This window comes from Mirounga angustirostris, unplaced genomic scaffold (assembly GCF_029215605.1).
Source record: "Mirounga angustirostris isolate CCGP_5_RB_7025 unplaced genomic scaffold, mMirAng1.0.hap1 SCAF_15, whole genome shotgun sequence".
Classification (NCBI taxonomy): Eukaryota; Metazoa; Chordata; class Mammalia; order Carnivora; family Phocidae; genus Mirounga; species Mirounga angustirostris.
Window position 1 is genome coordinate 11,512,020 of NW_026991723.1, and position 13,670 is coordinate 11,525,689.

General features: G+C 41.6%; 1 protein-coding gene across 9 annotated transcripts in view; it reads left to right on the plus strand.

Moving 5' to 3' along the window:
- PIP5K1B (phosphatidylinositol-4-phosphate 5-kinase type 1 beta) overlaps positions 1-13,670 on the plus strand; it is a 307,231-nt gene that overhangs the window by 212,240 nt on the left and 81,321 nt on the right. For all 9 annotated transcript variants that reach the window (XM_064579700.1, XM_064579702.1, XM_045882212.3 and 6 more), the window contains exons 8-11: positions 7,942-8,153; positions 9,871-9,954; positions 10,078-10,126; positions 12,733-12,817. In XM_064579700.1, the coding sequence (XP_064435770.1) occupies positions 7,942-8,153; positions 9,871-9,954; positions 10,078-10,126; positions 12,733-12,817 (430 nt within the window). The remainder of the gene's footprint in view (positions 1-7,941; positions 8,154-9,870; positions 9,955-10,077; positions 10,127-12,732; positions 12,818-13,670) is intronic.

The window sequence follows — 13,670 nt, forward strand, 5'->3', positions numbered from 1 at the left end:
GGTTTGACTTTATTTTTAGAGTTGTTTCCTGCCATCAGGAGGCACATAATGTCAGAGTGCCTTTCTTCTGTGATGTTAGCAGCTGTTGATGACCACTTACTAGACCTGTTCATTCCTTAGGGGTTGTAAAATAGTGCTATTCTGGCTCTGTCATATGGTAGACAGAATGCTCAAAGGGTTCTAAACAAGAGAGTGCCTAGCACATAGTGTTCAAGAAAGTATTTATTGAATGGACTAATTTCCATAAGAACCCCTGTGACATGGAAAGTAATTAGAAACCTTGCTTGCCTAAGATCTGATTAATAAAGCATCCCTTTTCCTCCTAGAATCCTGATCCTTCTCCATTTTGTGTAAGGTATCACGTCCACATTACTTGAGTTGTGTTGTCTTTGCCACTCCTAGTATATTTTGGTGCTGGGTGCCAATTTTTAAATGTGGCTGTTTTTCAGAAGGTCTTTTAGACTCATCCAGTGATTATCCTTTCTCAGTCTCATACCAGCTTAACTTCACATCCCTTACAGATTGGAAATGTAGAGAGACAGAGGGCAAGAAAGCTAAGCAGGCCCTGAGCTGTGTTTCAGAACAGAGCATCCATCTTAGAGCCAAGGTCAAGTGCTCCTGGTTTAATAGTCCTTGAAGGTGACTCCTTCAAGTGATATTTTTAAGGGACTCTAACCTTAACCTAGTTTATGGCAAAATAAGCTTGCCTCATATCTGCCATTTGGGTGTATGCCTACTAATCAGTAAATATAAAGTCTCTGTAAATAACAGCTTGATTTTTGCCCTGGACACGGTTTTTAAAATACCTCTGGTGTGGGTAGGTTTGAAAACACTATTAGCTTTGTTCTTCTGACAGTATAGGGCACGTAATCACAGTAAATACATTCAGCACTGAAGATTTTTCACAAGCATTATGATCTTGAAATGCAGTATCGAGTTCTTGTATTTGAGATAGAAGCCGTAGGGCTCTATGTTCTTTGCTGCTGAATATTTTGGTTTTCATTTGCTTGCTCACAAGGACAGCAATATAAAAAATACATATTTCTGCTATGATCAGAGTGCGCAGCAGGGAACACAAAGCAAAACAAGTCTTTGGTGAGCAGAACAGTCTGGTGTGTATGATAGGAAAAATACAGAAACAACCCAAGTTTTATTCCATAGAGGGATGCTGTAAATGTGCTTCAGTTTTCAGAGGGGAGATGTGTTCTCAACATTTTGTGGAGATTATGAGTCTAGTTTTCATGAAGGTAAGAGATGAGATAGGCTTTGAAAAACCAGGAAGATTTGAAAGCATGAGCAACACCTCTGGGGCACATTAATAGGTAACTAAGTGATTCTAGCCTGACCAGCCTGGAAGAGGTCTCTAGACAGATGTTAAGTAGCAGGCAGATGTTGGCTGGGACCACAGTAACAAGGACCTTCAGTATCACCTGAGCAATGGTGAGAGGCTGAAGGCTTTGAGCTAGGGGAATGACATGAACTGGTCAAGCCAGGGGGTCGGAGATAGATGGGAAGGTGGGAGAAAGAGAAGTTGAAATCAAAGCATTAGCACGAAGGAATGTTCCAATTATAGAAGCTGCAGGATTGAGCAGCTTAATGAAGAAGGAAAAGGAGTCAGGGAGTCTGAAATCCACATCAGACTGATTTCAGATAAAAGAGAGAAGTGAGGGAAAGGAACCTGCTTTGGGAGAAAATAAGAGTTTAGGGTTACAGCAAGACAGTTACATAGAAGTTTAGGAATGTCCAGAAGCCCACTGGAAATACACAGGCCTGGAGCTTAGGAGTGAGTTTGACCTAAAGAAAAGACTTTGGGAATTGTCTGTAGAGAGATGATAGCTAGAATCTACCCGTTAAGAGATGCTCAAATGTTTTCCACTTCTCCCTTGAACTCCCCTGCTGCCATCCACATTCAAGTGTCATCTTTTTTTTTTTTTTTAATTTTTTATTTCAGAGTAGTTGACACATAATGTTAAATTAGTTTCAGGTGTACGACCTAATGATTAGACAAGTTTAAACATCATGCCATACTCACGATTTCCCTGATGATAAGTGATGTTGAGCATTTTTTCATGTGTCTGTTGGCCATTTGTATGCCTTCTTTGAAAAAATGGTCTATTCAGGTCCTCTGGCCATTTTTTAGTTAGAATTTTGTTTTTTGGTGTTGAGTTGTGTAAGTTCATATATTTTGGATAGTAACTCCTTACTGGATATGTCATTTGCAGACATCTTCTCCCATTCAGTAGGTTGCCTTTTTGTTTTGTTGATGGTTTCCCTCACTTTGCAAAAGCTTTTTGTTTTGATGTAGTCCCAGTTGAATCTTGCTTTTGTTTCCTTTGCCTTAGGAGACATACCTAGAAAAGTGTTACTATGGCTGATGTCAGAGAGATTACTACCTATGCTGTCTTTAGGATTTTTATGGTTTCCACTCTCACCTTTAGGTCTTTAATCCATATTGAATTTATTTTTGCAGATGGTATGAGAAAGTGGTCCAGCTTCATTCTTTTGCATGTAGCTCTCCAGTTTTCCTAGCACCATTTATTGAAGAGACTGTCTTTTCCCCCATTTGAAAATTCTTGCTTCTTTTGTCATAGATGCATTAACCATATAGGTGTGGGTTTATTTCTGGGCTCTCTGTTGCATTCCACTGATCTGTTTTTGTGCCAGTCCCATCCTGTTTTGATTACCATACCTTTGTAGTAGATCTTGAAATCTGGAATTATGATACCTCCAGCTTTGTTCTTCTTTTTCAAGATAGCTTTGGCTATTCCAGTCACAAACCAGAACAAATAACCCTAAAATTTGTATGGAACCTCAAGTACCGTCTCTTATCTGGACTATTGAAATACTCCTCAGTCAAAAATAGGTACCCCTTGTGTGAGATGTCTCCACAGCACCCTGACTTTCTCTTTCCAGGCCTTATTCCAATCTGTAATTGAGGCTCGTGTAATTTTGAGGATGGTCTGTTTGTCTGTTTTACTTCCATGGTGCCTGGGACAGACTAGAGGCTCAGTTTTTTCCTCCAACAAAAAGAGTGAATGAATGTCAGTGCTGAAAAGTAGAGAGGGTAAAACGTTAAGAGAGAACAAAGATGTTCATCAAAGGAAAGGGAGGCAAAGACATATAGGAAGGCAGGGAACAAGGGCTGAGGGCAAGCGGGGCTTCCAGGGGGCATGGTCAGCAGGGATGAGCCAACAGGGGGCGGAAGAACAGCAACAATAGTAGCTCACGTTGATTGGGCGCTCTCTGTATCCCAGTTACTGTCCTAAGACTTGACGTGGATTAACTCGTTCTGCACAATAACCCTGGAAGCTCAGGGTTCCCATTTTCTCTGTTTTCCAGGTGAGGCAACAAGGCCCAGAACAGCTCTGTACTTTGCCCAGGGACCCCTGGGGAAGCCATGAGTCAAACCAGACCAGCTGGACCCAGAGCCTAGAGCCTCAACCACCGCACCGCTGCTCCCCCTTCTAGCAGGTGGACAGAGAGCAGCGTGCAGTGAGTGTGGGCACAGGGGAGAAAAGGGGCAGGCACTCTTGATGACCTCTAGCCATGGGGAGGGTACAGCAGTGCCTGTCATTCTGAATTAGGATATTTTTCACATTGGGTCACCAGGTCTGTAGAAACGCTGTGAATAAGAGCCTTCCCAACATAGCACCGACGATAATAACCTGAAGAAGATGCTTTCTTCAGGAACAGAGAGTTTTGATCACGTCCTCAGGATATTATACCGACTGCTCCGACATTGACCTTTTTTTTTTTTTTTTTACCACTATCTTCCAGTATTATTATTGTCTTAAAATAGTCCTTGAGAGAGAAGGGGAAGAAATCTGGCTGTGACAAGAAATACCGTTTTGCGTAGCAAACACACAGCTATAGAATGTACCAGCAACCGCCAGGTCAGGCAGACATTCTAGGAAAAAAAAAAAGTTTTCGCGCCTGAGTGACAGACTTGACTGATGGGTGTCTGTCATGTTGCAGAATGTTGCACACTCTCAAGGCTCACACATGCTAAGATTTTGGCAGATGTATTTGATTCCTTTAATTAAGGAACCGGGAGGATATGAATAACTATTTTGTTCCTAATTGATGCAGATCTGCAGTGCACGTGACTAAAATCTGTTCCCAGAATTTTTCGTTATGGAAGTTTTTGAATTTGACTTAAATTATATGCCTATATATTTCTCTTTTTCTTCCTTAACTTTTTTTTTGTTTGTTTTTTTTGGTGGATGGTGACTTTACCTAACCCAAAATCAAACTATCAAACTATCATGGTCAACTTCCCACACAGTGGGAATAGAATTTATCTTTTTTAAGCTTTTCACTCTGAAAGTAGGGGCCTGGCCTCCTAAAGACAATTCAGTATCCTTCAGGGACTCTGCCGATCCAGTTTGAGAGTACAGAGAAAATGATTCTCTTTTAAAAAATTTAGGTGTAGCTTTTTCATAGTGACTTCTCTCTTGAGGCTTGCTTTTGTTTTTTTGTTTTGTTTTGTTTTGTTTTGTTTTGTTTTTTTTAAATAAGCCAGGACAAATACTTGGCCACTTAAAGCACCAGGAGTGAAAATTGGACCCCAGCCTGACTTTGTATCGCTTATAAAATGCACCTGTTCCCTTTGGCCTGTCCTCAGGCCGAAGAGGCTGTAAGTACAAACAGATGGTTCAGGTTGAATCTTGCATTGAAAATATAAGGAAAAATATTTCATAAAGAAAGCTTTTTAACAAGCAGAACTCACTTGCAGATGCTTTGCAGAGGAGAAAGAAAGAAGTGTGATGTTCTCAGGAGGACCTTTCTGTTTGCCCACACCTCGCTGTAAACCACCCTGGATGCCTGGTAGGAACCCTCACAATGTTGTCACAGGGTCTGATTAGAATTTGCTTTGGAAGCCAGTGTACTGCTTTGTGGGGACATTTACCAGTGGGTAGTCTGGGCTGTGCCGGGCATGAGGCTGTGATTTTTGCTCATTGAAAATGGGACTGTTCGCCCAGGCGGATGGTGAGGCCGTCATTTTATAGCCCATTGACCAGAACTGTGGTGCAGCCAGCTGACCGTTTCCTGTTGAACACTCAACCCAGAACTTTTATTTTTTTATTTTTTTATTTTTTTTTAAAGATTTTATTTATTTATTCATGAGAGACAGAGAGAGAGAGAGAGGCAGAGGGAGAAGCAGGCTCCCAAGGAGCAGAGAGCCCGATGCGGGACTCGATCCCAGGACCCTGGGATCATGACCTGAGCCGAAGGCAGACGCTCAACCATCTGAGCCACCCAGGCGCCCCTCAACCCAGAACTTTTAAAGAGGCCCAAAAGGGAGCTGGTAAGCTGGCCCAAAGTGCAGTCATATTTTTGTGGGCTTTTTGTGCATTTTTGTTGTCAGAAGTGTAACTTCAAGGGTGTTTACATCAAGACGACTTCTGTAGCCTGTCACCCGAGTGTGAGCCATGAGTCACCGTGACTTATAATTAGGATGAAGGTAGCTAGCAATTAATTGAGCATTTTCCCTGTACCGAGAATTTTTCCAGGCACTTTATCTGCATTTCCATGTTGAATTTTTACAACTCTGCAGTATGTAAGATTATTGTCGGCATTCTACAGAGGAGGAAACACGCATAGGGAGGTGATGTAACCCGCCTAGGTCACAGAGTCCATGCTCTTTATGCTTTATGTCCCTACCGCAGATCTCTCTAAGGGACACACGAGCTCTGATACATGTAAGTCGGAAAGCTGGCATCTGCAGGTGGTGATCCCACTGCAGGATTATGACGCCGTCTGCGAGGGAGCTATTCCCAAGCCTTTCAGTATGGTTGACAGGTACAAAGACCAAGGTCCTTCTACTCTTGAGAAGAAAGCATTCAGTGTCTATTAGTGTTTCTCTTTAAGAGGTTGGGTCCTTGGCAACCATGATGCAAAGCTGGCTTGGTTTCTTACATGGCTCCATGCTGTTTTATGGAGGGGTGAGAAAGGTGCTGATAAACCTCCCTGGAGAACCAGCCAATGGGTGTGATGCCAAATCATTGGGTCAGTGGTGGGGAACTTTTCCTGACATCCTTCTCTCTTCCTTCAGTCTTGGCTCCACTTCTTCTTAGGTTAGGGAAGCTTGGTCCACATGGCTATCAGGCCACTCTCTTGGGTTAGAAAATGCCATGGCCTAAACCCCCTAAATGATAAGACTCTACTCTCAGCTCTTGCCTACCTCCTTTCTCAAAGTACTTAATTGAGTAAACTGAGAGATGAATAATTGATACTCACGTGCAGCTCCCTTTCATTTTTCCTCATTGATGGCAAAGATGCATGAGACCCAGGGATGACCATATTTCTGGAAGGCCACCTATGTCGTAGTTCACAAAACCTCCTTTTAGAGGGTATCCATCAAGTGACAGCCACAGTTATGTGAATCCTCAGGTCCAATGCCTGTTTGCTGCCTCTGTATCATAAATGTCTGGTCAGAAAGCAGTTGGGCTCCCCTCAAGCTAATAATACACCATGTATTAACTAAATTGAATTTAAATTAAAAAAAATTTTTTAAATAAATAAGCAGTTGGGGTGAGGAATAATGAGAAAAGCCTATGGAATTCTGGGTATTCAGTCTCTGGGTAAAGAATTATCCATGGACTCTGCTCCTAAAAGACATTTCCTAACTGGGGCATGGTGACAGATTATCATGTTGATTCAGAGACAACTGTTCTGCCATGCAGGCTTGTCTTAATTTCTGGGCTGTTTTGATTTCCTGAGCAGCTTTGTGTGAGAAATGCCAGGCATTATAAAACCTGTTGGGGAGGAGAATCATATACAACCCACTAGGAGAAGAACCTTGTCATAGAGGAGAACGCCCCATCTTCATACCCTCCTGAATACTCTTCCTCCATGGAAGAAGCCCCACGTACACTGGGAAGCCATGTTGAATGCCTCTTCCCTTGACCTTATCTCCCGCCATTTTCCTGTCAGAGCATCTCTCCCTCCTTTGTCTGGCTGCATCCAGCTACTCTTTTTTTTTTTTTTAAGATTTTATTTTTTATTTATTTGACAGAGAGAGACACAGCCAGAGAGGGAACACAAGCAGGGGGAGTGGGAGAGGGAGAAGCAGGCTTCCCACTGAGCAGGGAGCCTGATCCCAGGACACTGGGATCATGACCTGAGCCGAAGGCAGACGTTTAACGACTGAGCCACCCAGGCACCCCGCATCCAGCTACTCTTAATTCTTCTCTTCCCCACGTTGGCTGAGTGGATAACTAAGCATGAAGTCCTGTTGTTTGTTGAGATCCTAATTTTTAAAAACACTTCTGCTGGGAACCGAATGGCAACTGTGAAAGACCAGCTTTCCAAAGGAGACCACAGAACTCCAGCGAGGTTAAGATTTGGAGAACGGAATCCAGACAAAAACACATTCCGGCTGAGTCCTCCTGCTGAGGAGGATACGTGCATATAGAGACCATTAGTTGGGGGTGTCTGTGCTCTAATGTTTAAGAGTATGGCCACTGGAGTTGACTGCCCAGGGTTCACATCCCGACAGTGCCACTTATAAACAGTGTGATATTGAACAAATTACTTTATCTCCCTCTGTCTCAATTTGTTCATCTGTAAAATAGAAACAATAATAGTACCTAGCTCAAAGAGTTGTGAGGTTTGGATCTGAGTGACCTACTTAGAACCTGGCATGGGGGAAGTGTTCAATAAATGTTATGAGTGAAGCGTTCACGGAGGGTTAGGAAAAGCTGTGCTTGCTTTAGATTTGCATTAAAAAAACACCATCTTGGAGCCATTGTGATAATCCTTATTGAATATGACCTAATAATAACCTCAAGTGTTTTTATTTTGATTTTTCCTGTATCAGCCATCCCCTGGAAGGGACGCAGGAGCTGTGCATCTGCGTATCTAGAGCTCTGATTCTCTGCAGATGAGACTTAGGAGCTACTTCAGTTGACCGGCCTCCTGGTTCTTTTTCTTACTCAGGTGCTGGAAAGCTTCAAAATCATGGACTATAGCCTTTTGCTGGGAATCCACATCCTGGACCATTCCCTCAAAGAGAAAGAAGAGGAGAACTCACAAAATGTGCCTGATGCTAAGAGGTCTGGGATGCAGAAGGTCCTCTACTCCACAGCGATGGAGTCCATCCAGGGTCCGGGGAAATCTGGAGATGGCATCATCACAGAGAACCTGGACACGTAAGTGTGCCCACCCACCTGCCCCCCCTCCTGGTTGTGGCAGCCCACAGCGATGGGTAATTAAATGCAATCACGTTCCCTTCTCGGTGGTTCTTTGAGAACAGATTCCTACCTGGTGCTAACATGGATTGAGCAGCCTTCATTTCTGTTCATCTCTGGGTAACTAGATGCATGGCAATTCTTCGAGTTATTACCATTCTTTCTCCCATGTGGTTTCTTTTTTCAAAGGGCTCCATTTCTGAACAATGGCTGAAAATGTTTTTACGCCTTTTGGCTCCATATTCAAAACGTCTACCACAATAGGGAGAATATACTTTGAATTTCAATAAACTCGTATTTAAGCAAACACATGATAGGAATTACATTCATAATTCAGACCTTCTCATCTGCATAAGAGGATTCTCTTATTCTAGATCCTCTACCCTGGCAGATGTGGTCTCTTGCCTCAGCCAGATGTGCTCATAACTGCAGGATTCGTTTGCACATATTAAGTACATATTGACTAACAGGAACAATTGCAACCAAAGAGAATTACTGAAATGGCTGACTGTCATGTGCGTTTACCAGCTGTACAGGAGACTGAACGGAAGGCATCATTTTGGCCACTAGTGATCGCCTTCTAGGAGTCTCCCAACAATGACTAAATCACAGGCGTATTTCACTTTTATACAGGAAATCCATACATATCAAACTTTTAAAAAAATCCTTGCTTAAGACTGTTGAATCTCAGATCTGTACCTCTGAAACAAATAATGCAATATATGTTAAAAAAAAAAAAGAAGAAGAAGGTAGCGGGAGGGGAAGAATGAAGCGGGGGAAATCGGAGGGGTAGACGAACCATGAGAGATGATGGACTCTGAAAAACAAACTGAGGGTTCTAGAGGGGAGGGGGGTGGGAGGATGGGTTAGCCTGGTGGTGGGTATTGAGGAGGGCACATTCTGCATGGAGCGCTGGGTGTTATGCACAAACAATGAATCATGGAACACTACATCTAAAATGAATGATGTAATGTATGGGGATTAACATAAGAATTAAAAAATTAATTAATTAATTAAAAAAAAAGAAGAGAGGGGGAAGCTAAAAAAATAATAATAAAAAAAATCCTTGCTTATAAGTGTATCTAAATGCCCAATAATCAATTAAAGTATTCTATATCAATCAGTATAGTGAACTACTACACAGCCATTAAAAAACACATTAGCATTGAATACAAGCAAATGTATATCGTTTAGCAAATGAAAAACTCAGGTTATAAAGCATGATAATCATTGCTCTGGTGGACTAATGGATACATATACACCCACATTGACACTGGAAAGGTGTGCCAAATGCTAATAGGCGTCCTCTGCATCCTAGGAATGGGTTCTTTTAAATATTTTACATCTCACAGCAAATATGTAAAAGTGTTGCATTTTTAAAAGGCAGGATTTCAAAATACTTTAAAAATTCGTGCTCATGGTTTTAAAAATAGGAATAATTTTTTGTTTGGATTCTTCCCATCAGGCTGTCCTGAGTTGACAGCTATAGTTTCATTCTCCTGTGTGGGAAGGTCAGCATTCAGGATTCCTAGGAAGACTTTACCCGAGGAAAAAAAAAAAAGAGGGCAAGCGAGTCCAGAATTCTTAAAGTTGTCCATTTTTGTTTACAGTCTATTTATTAGAAGTGATTTTTAACTTCCCATTATAATATGTTGTAAAATATTTTCTCTCTCAACAGAATGGGAGGCATTCCAGCTAAAAGCCATAAGGGAGAAAAACTACTTTTATTTATGGGCATTATTGACATTCTGCAATCATATAGGTAAGAAATTTGGGGAAGTAGCCTTTCATTATTTCAAAATAAATCAACAAAAGGTACTGAAAATCCACCAAATGGGGATGATTTTACATTCTCCTTTTTATTTTTCTGTCTGTTTACATTTAGGTTAATGAAGAAGCTAGAACATTCCTGGAAAGCTCTTGTCTATGATGGGGTATGTGTTTATCATGTTCCTTGTTAGACTATATATTTTTCTGATTTCTCAGACTTCAGGGTGTGTCTAAGAAGTCGTGTCAACAGAGAAAATGATGTCTTATTTCTGTGTGAAATCTAAAGGACCCACTTACGAAAGGAGAGGATGCTGAGCAAAAGGGGGAGACTCTTTGCATAGGCACTGGGAAGATCAAGAGGACAGTTGAAATGAGGTTCCCACAAGGCCGAGCTGTGGAGTGGTCTGAACCTGACTTTGGTGGCCCTGGATTTGAACCCTGCATTCACCACTTTACTAACCCTGTGATCTAGACACATTGCTTGTGATTTGGCCCCTCTTGGCCTGGTTTCCCACCTGTACCAGAGACATGGTAATAGCACCTAGTACCTGCCTCATAGGGCTGATATAGGGATTAAATAAAATAATGCCTTGAGTGTTCCAACACAGTAAAGACATAAGAAGTGAAAACTTACAAGTTGTTACTGATGTATACATGACTAAGACCAACTGGCATGAGGATGTCTGTTGAACTCAAAATTACATAACAGAAGAAAACAATCAATTGTCAAGCAACAGCCTCCCTCCCCCCTCCCTCCCCCAGCCCCCCACCCCCGCTCTCTCTCAACACACATAGACACATGCACATTTCTCTCTGGATGTTAGATTTGAACTTTTTGCAGCTGACAGAACATTTACTAGCCTCAGCCTCCCTCAGTTAATAACCCGAAGTGACACTTCCAAAGAATATATCAAAGATTTGCTCGCACATTTTTTTAAAGATGTTAGCAGATGCTTTTCTTTGAAAGAAGATAAATTATAGATGTTATTATTTTCCTTTATTGGAAAGAACACCCACTTCCTCAGTTCTGTGGAAGACTGGTAATAACCTTTCAGCATGAAAGATCTGCATTTTGTCCACAGGCTAAGGAATGGGCTTCATCAGAATGCACTTGTAAACAACAGGGTCACAGGTTTCTTTCTAAGAATTAAATGTAGGCTTATTATTCAGATCAAAGATTCCTTCTATTTAAAGGCCAAGATGGTGGGTTCATTTTTTTTTCCTTCCTGACAAAAGTGGAGACTGCATAATGCCTTCACTGTAGAAGGGAGACAATAGACACATTTCCCCTCTGTTTTCTGAGACAAGGTTAATTCCCTGTTACCAGACTAAGATTTCTGATGTGAATGACCTACTTCTCAACTGGTCAGATGCTGCTAAGAGGCCCCTACCTTTGTCTAGTTAAAACACATCTTCCATTTTTGTTTTTTGTTTTTTTTAAGAGCATCTCTGTACTGATCATATATTTGTGGAACTGTAAGCAGTAAATAAGATTCATTTTTGTTTGTTTGCAAATGTACCTCATAATTAATGTTTCTTCATACCAAAGAGAAACACAGTCCAACTTCTCTTGGAAGGCAAGGTCTGAGTCTTAATCATCTTACACCTTAAGATATTTCTAAGTTACTGTGCTTGTTGTAAGTGTCCATTTCATACAGGAGCCACATGTCAAACCAGCCGGAAATTCCCACATCTACAGCATCCCTGATGGTCTAGAGGACCAGTATGCCTTGGTCAAAGAGGCTGTCTCTATATTGTGTCCTTCATAACATGTTGATTACGGAATTACCTTATGCCTCCCGTAACACCATATTTTACAGATGGAAAAAAAGAAAATGGAGGCACCAAGACCCTGCCTTCTTCCTGTATCACACAGCTTATTAAAGTTAGAACTAGTATCAGAACCAGGGCTCCAGACCTCTGGTCCAATGTGGGTTTTTAATTCCAAACCCAGAGCAGATGCTTTATACCATCTAAACTTAAATTTTCAGAGCTTTTTTTATTAGAATCCACAAACTTAGAATGAAAACAGAACATTTACTATTTCTAGAAATGTATATCTTGGATGGTAAATACGTGGTTACTGAATAAACATGGAGAATTAGCTTCTTCATCCGTCTCCTTTCCTGGATTGTAATAAAATGCCCCTTCAGTCCTGAAGACTCCTGCCAAGCACGAGAGAATTGAGTTAACAATTCAATTCAGTTCAATTCTATCTAATCAGTAGATAATTCAGCATAACAGAGGTCATCAGTCAGCCTTGTCCCCAAGGAATCTTCCCAGTGTCCGTGCACCTGATTACTACAAGACAAAACCACACTATTTTTTTTAACCTAGATGTCACTCTTATATTAGAGTTGTTTTGCTTGTTTATGTCCCCAATTTTTGTCCCCGACCGAAAGCGAAATCCTTCATTTTAGATGACACTTGAAACACTGGTTGCCTGTGTGTAAAAAAAGAATTTAAAAGCCCCACACGGCACACAGTGGAATGAGAATTAGCTGTTTAGCTTTATAAAGCAGCATCCTTTGGCTGGCTCTCTCATGCCCCTCTTCGTACTCTCTTTCATCATGAATATCTAGAATCTTTGCCATATTGTCTTATGCCTGCTTCCCCAGCCTCACTCCTGGGCACCATGGGTCACAGGGCTGCCAACATCCACGCCTTCTGGTTCAGGACATTGGCTAACAGAGAACCAATTGCATAGATCTTTCTTCTAGCTTGAAATGATCTGAGAGGTAAACCTGTGACACCTGATTTGTATTTTCAGGATACTGTTTCAGTTCATCGACCAAGCTTTTATGCTGACAGATTTCTAAAGTTTATGAATTCCAGAGTTTTCAAGAAAATTCAAGGTAAGATTCTTAGGATTTTACTCACTGACTTCACTGTGTGTATCTTTGCAAGATTTTTATTAAAAGGGTTTGGACTATCTCCGAAAGCTGTGATGAGTTAGTAATTATGGTTAAGTATTCCATTAGGTATTTACTGATGCCGTAATCATTAGAGTCCTATTTTGTGGTGGAAAAAATTAGAAACTGCCTAAATGTCCAACCTTATATTATATTGGTTAAATATATTATGGGACAATCTAATGGAATAATATGTATAATAAAAATCATATTAAAGGGGTGCCTGGGTGGCTTAGTCAGTTAAGCAGCTGTCTTCAGCTCAGGTCATGATCCCGGGGTCCTGGGATCGAGCCCCACGTCCGGCTCCCTGCTTAGTGGTGGAGAGCCTGCTTCTCCCTCTCCCTCTGCCTGCCACTGACTATTTGTGCTCTCTCTCTATCTCTCTGTCAAATAAATAAATAAATTCTTTTTTAAAAAATCATATTAAAGGTCCATTTAGGGGGCGCCTGGGTGGCTCAGTTGGTTGAGCGTCCGACTTTTGATTTCGGCTCAGGTCACGATCTCAGGATCAAGATTGAGTCCCATGACAGGCTCCGTGCTCAGCGCAGAGTCTGCTTGGGATTCTCTCCCTCTCCCTTTCCCTCCCCCTCTGCTTCTCCCCTCACTCATGTGCACACACACATGCATGTTCTCTCTCAGATAAATAAAATCTTTTTTTTTAAAGATTTTACCTATTCATTTGTTTGTCAGAGAGAGAAAGCAGCAGACAGAGGGAGAAGCAGACTCCCTGCTGAGCAAGGAGCCCGATGTGGGACTTGATCCCAGGACCCCAAGATCATGACCTGAGCTGAAGGCA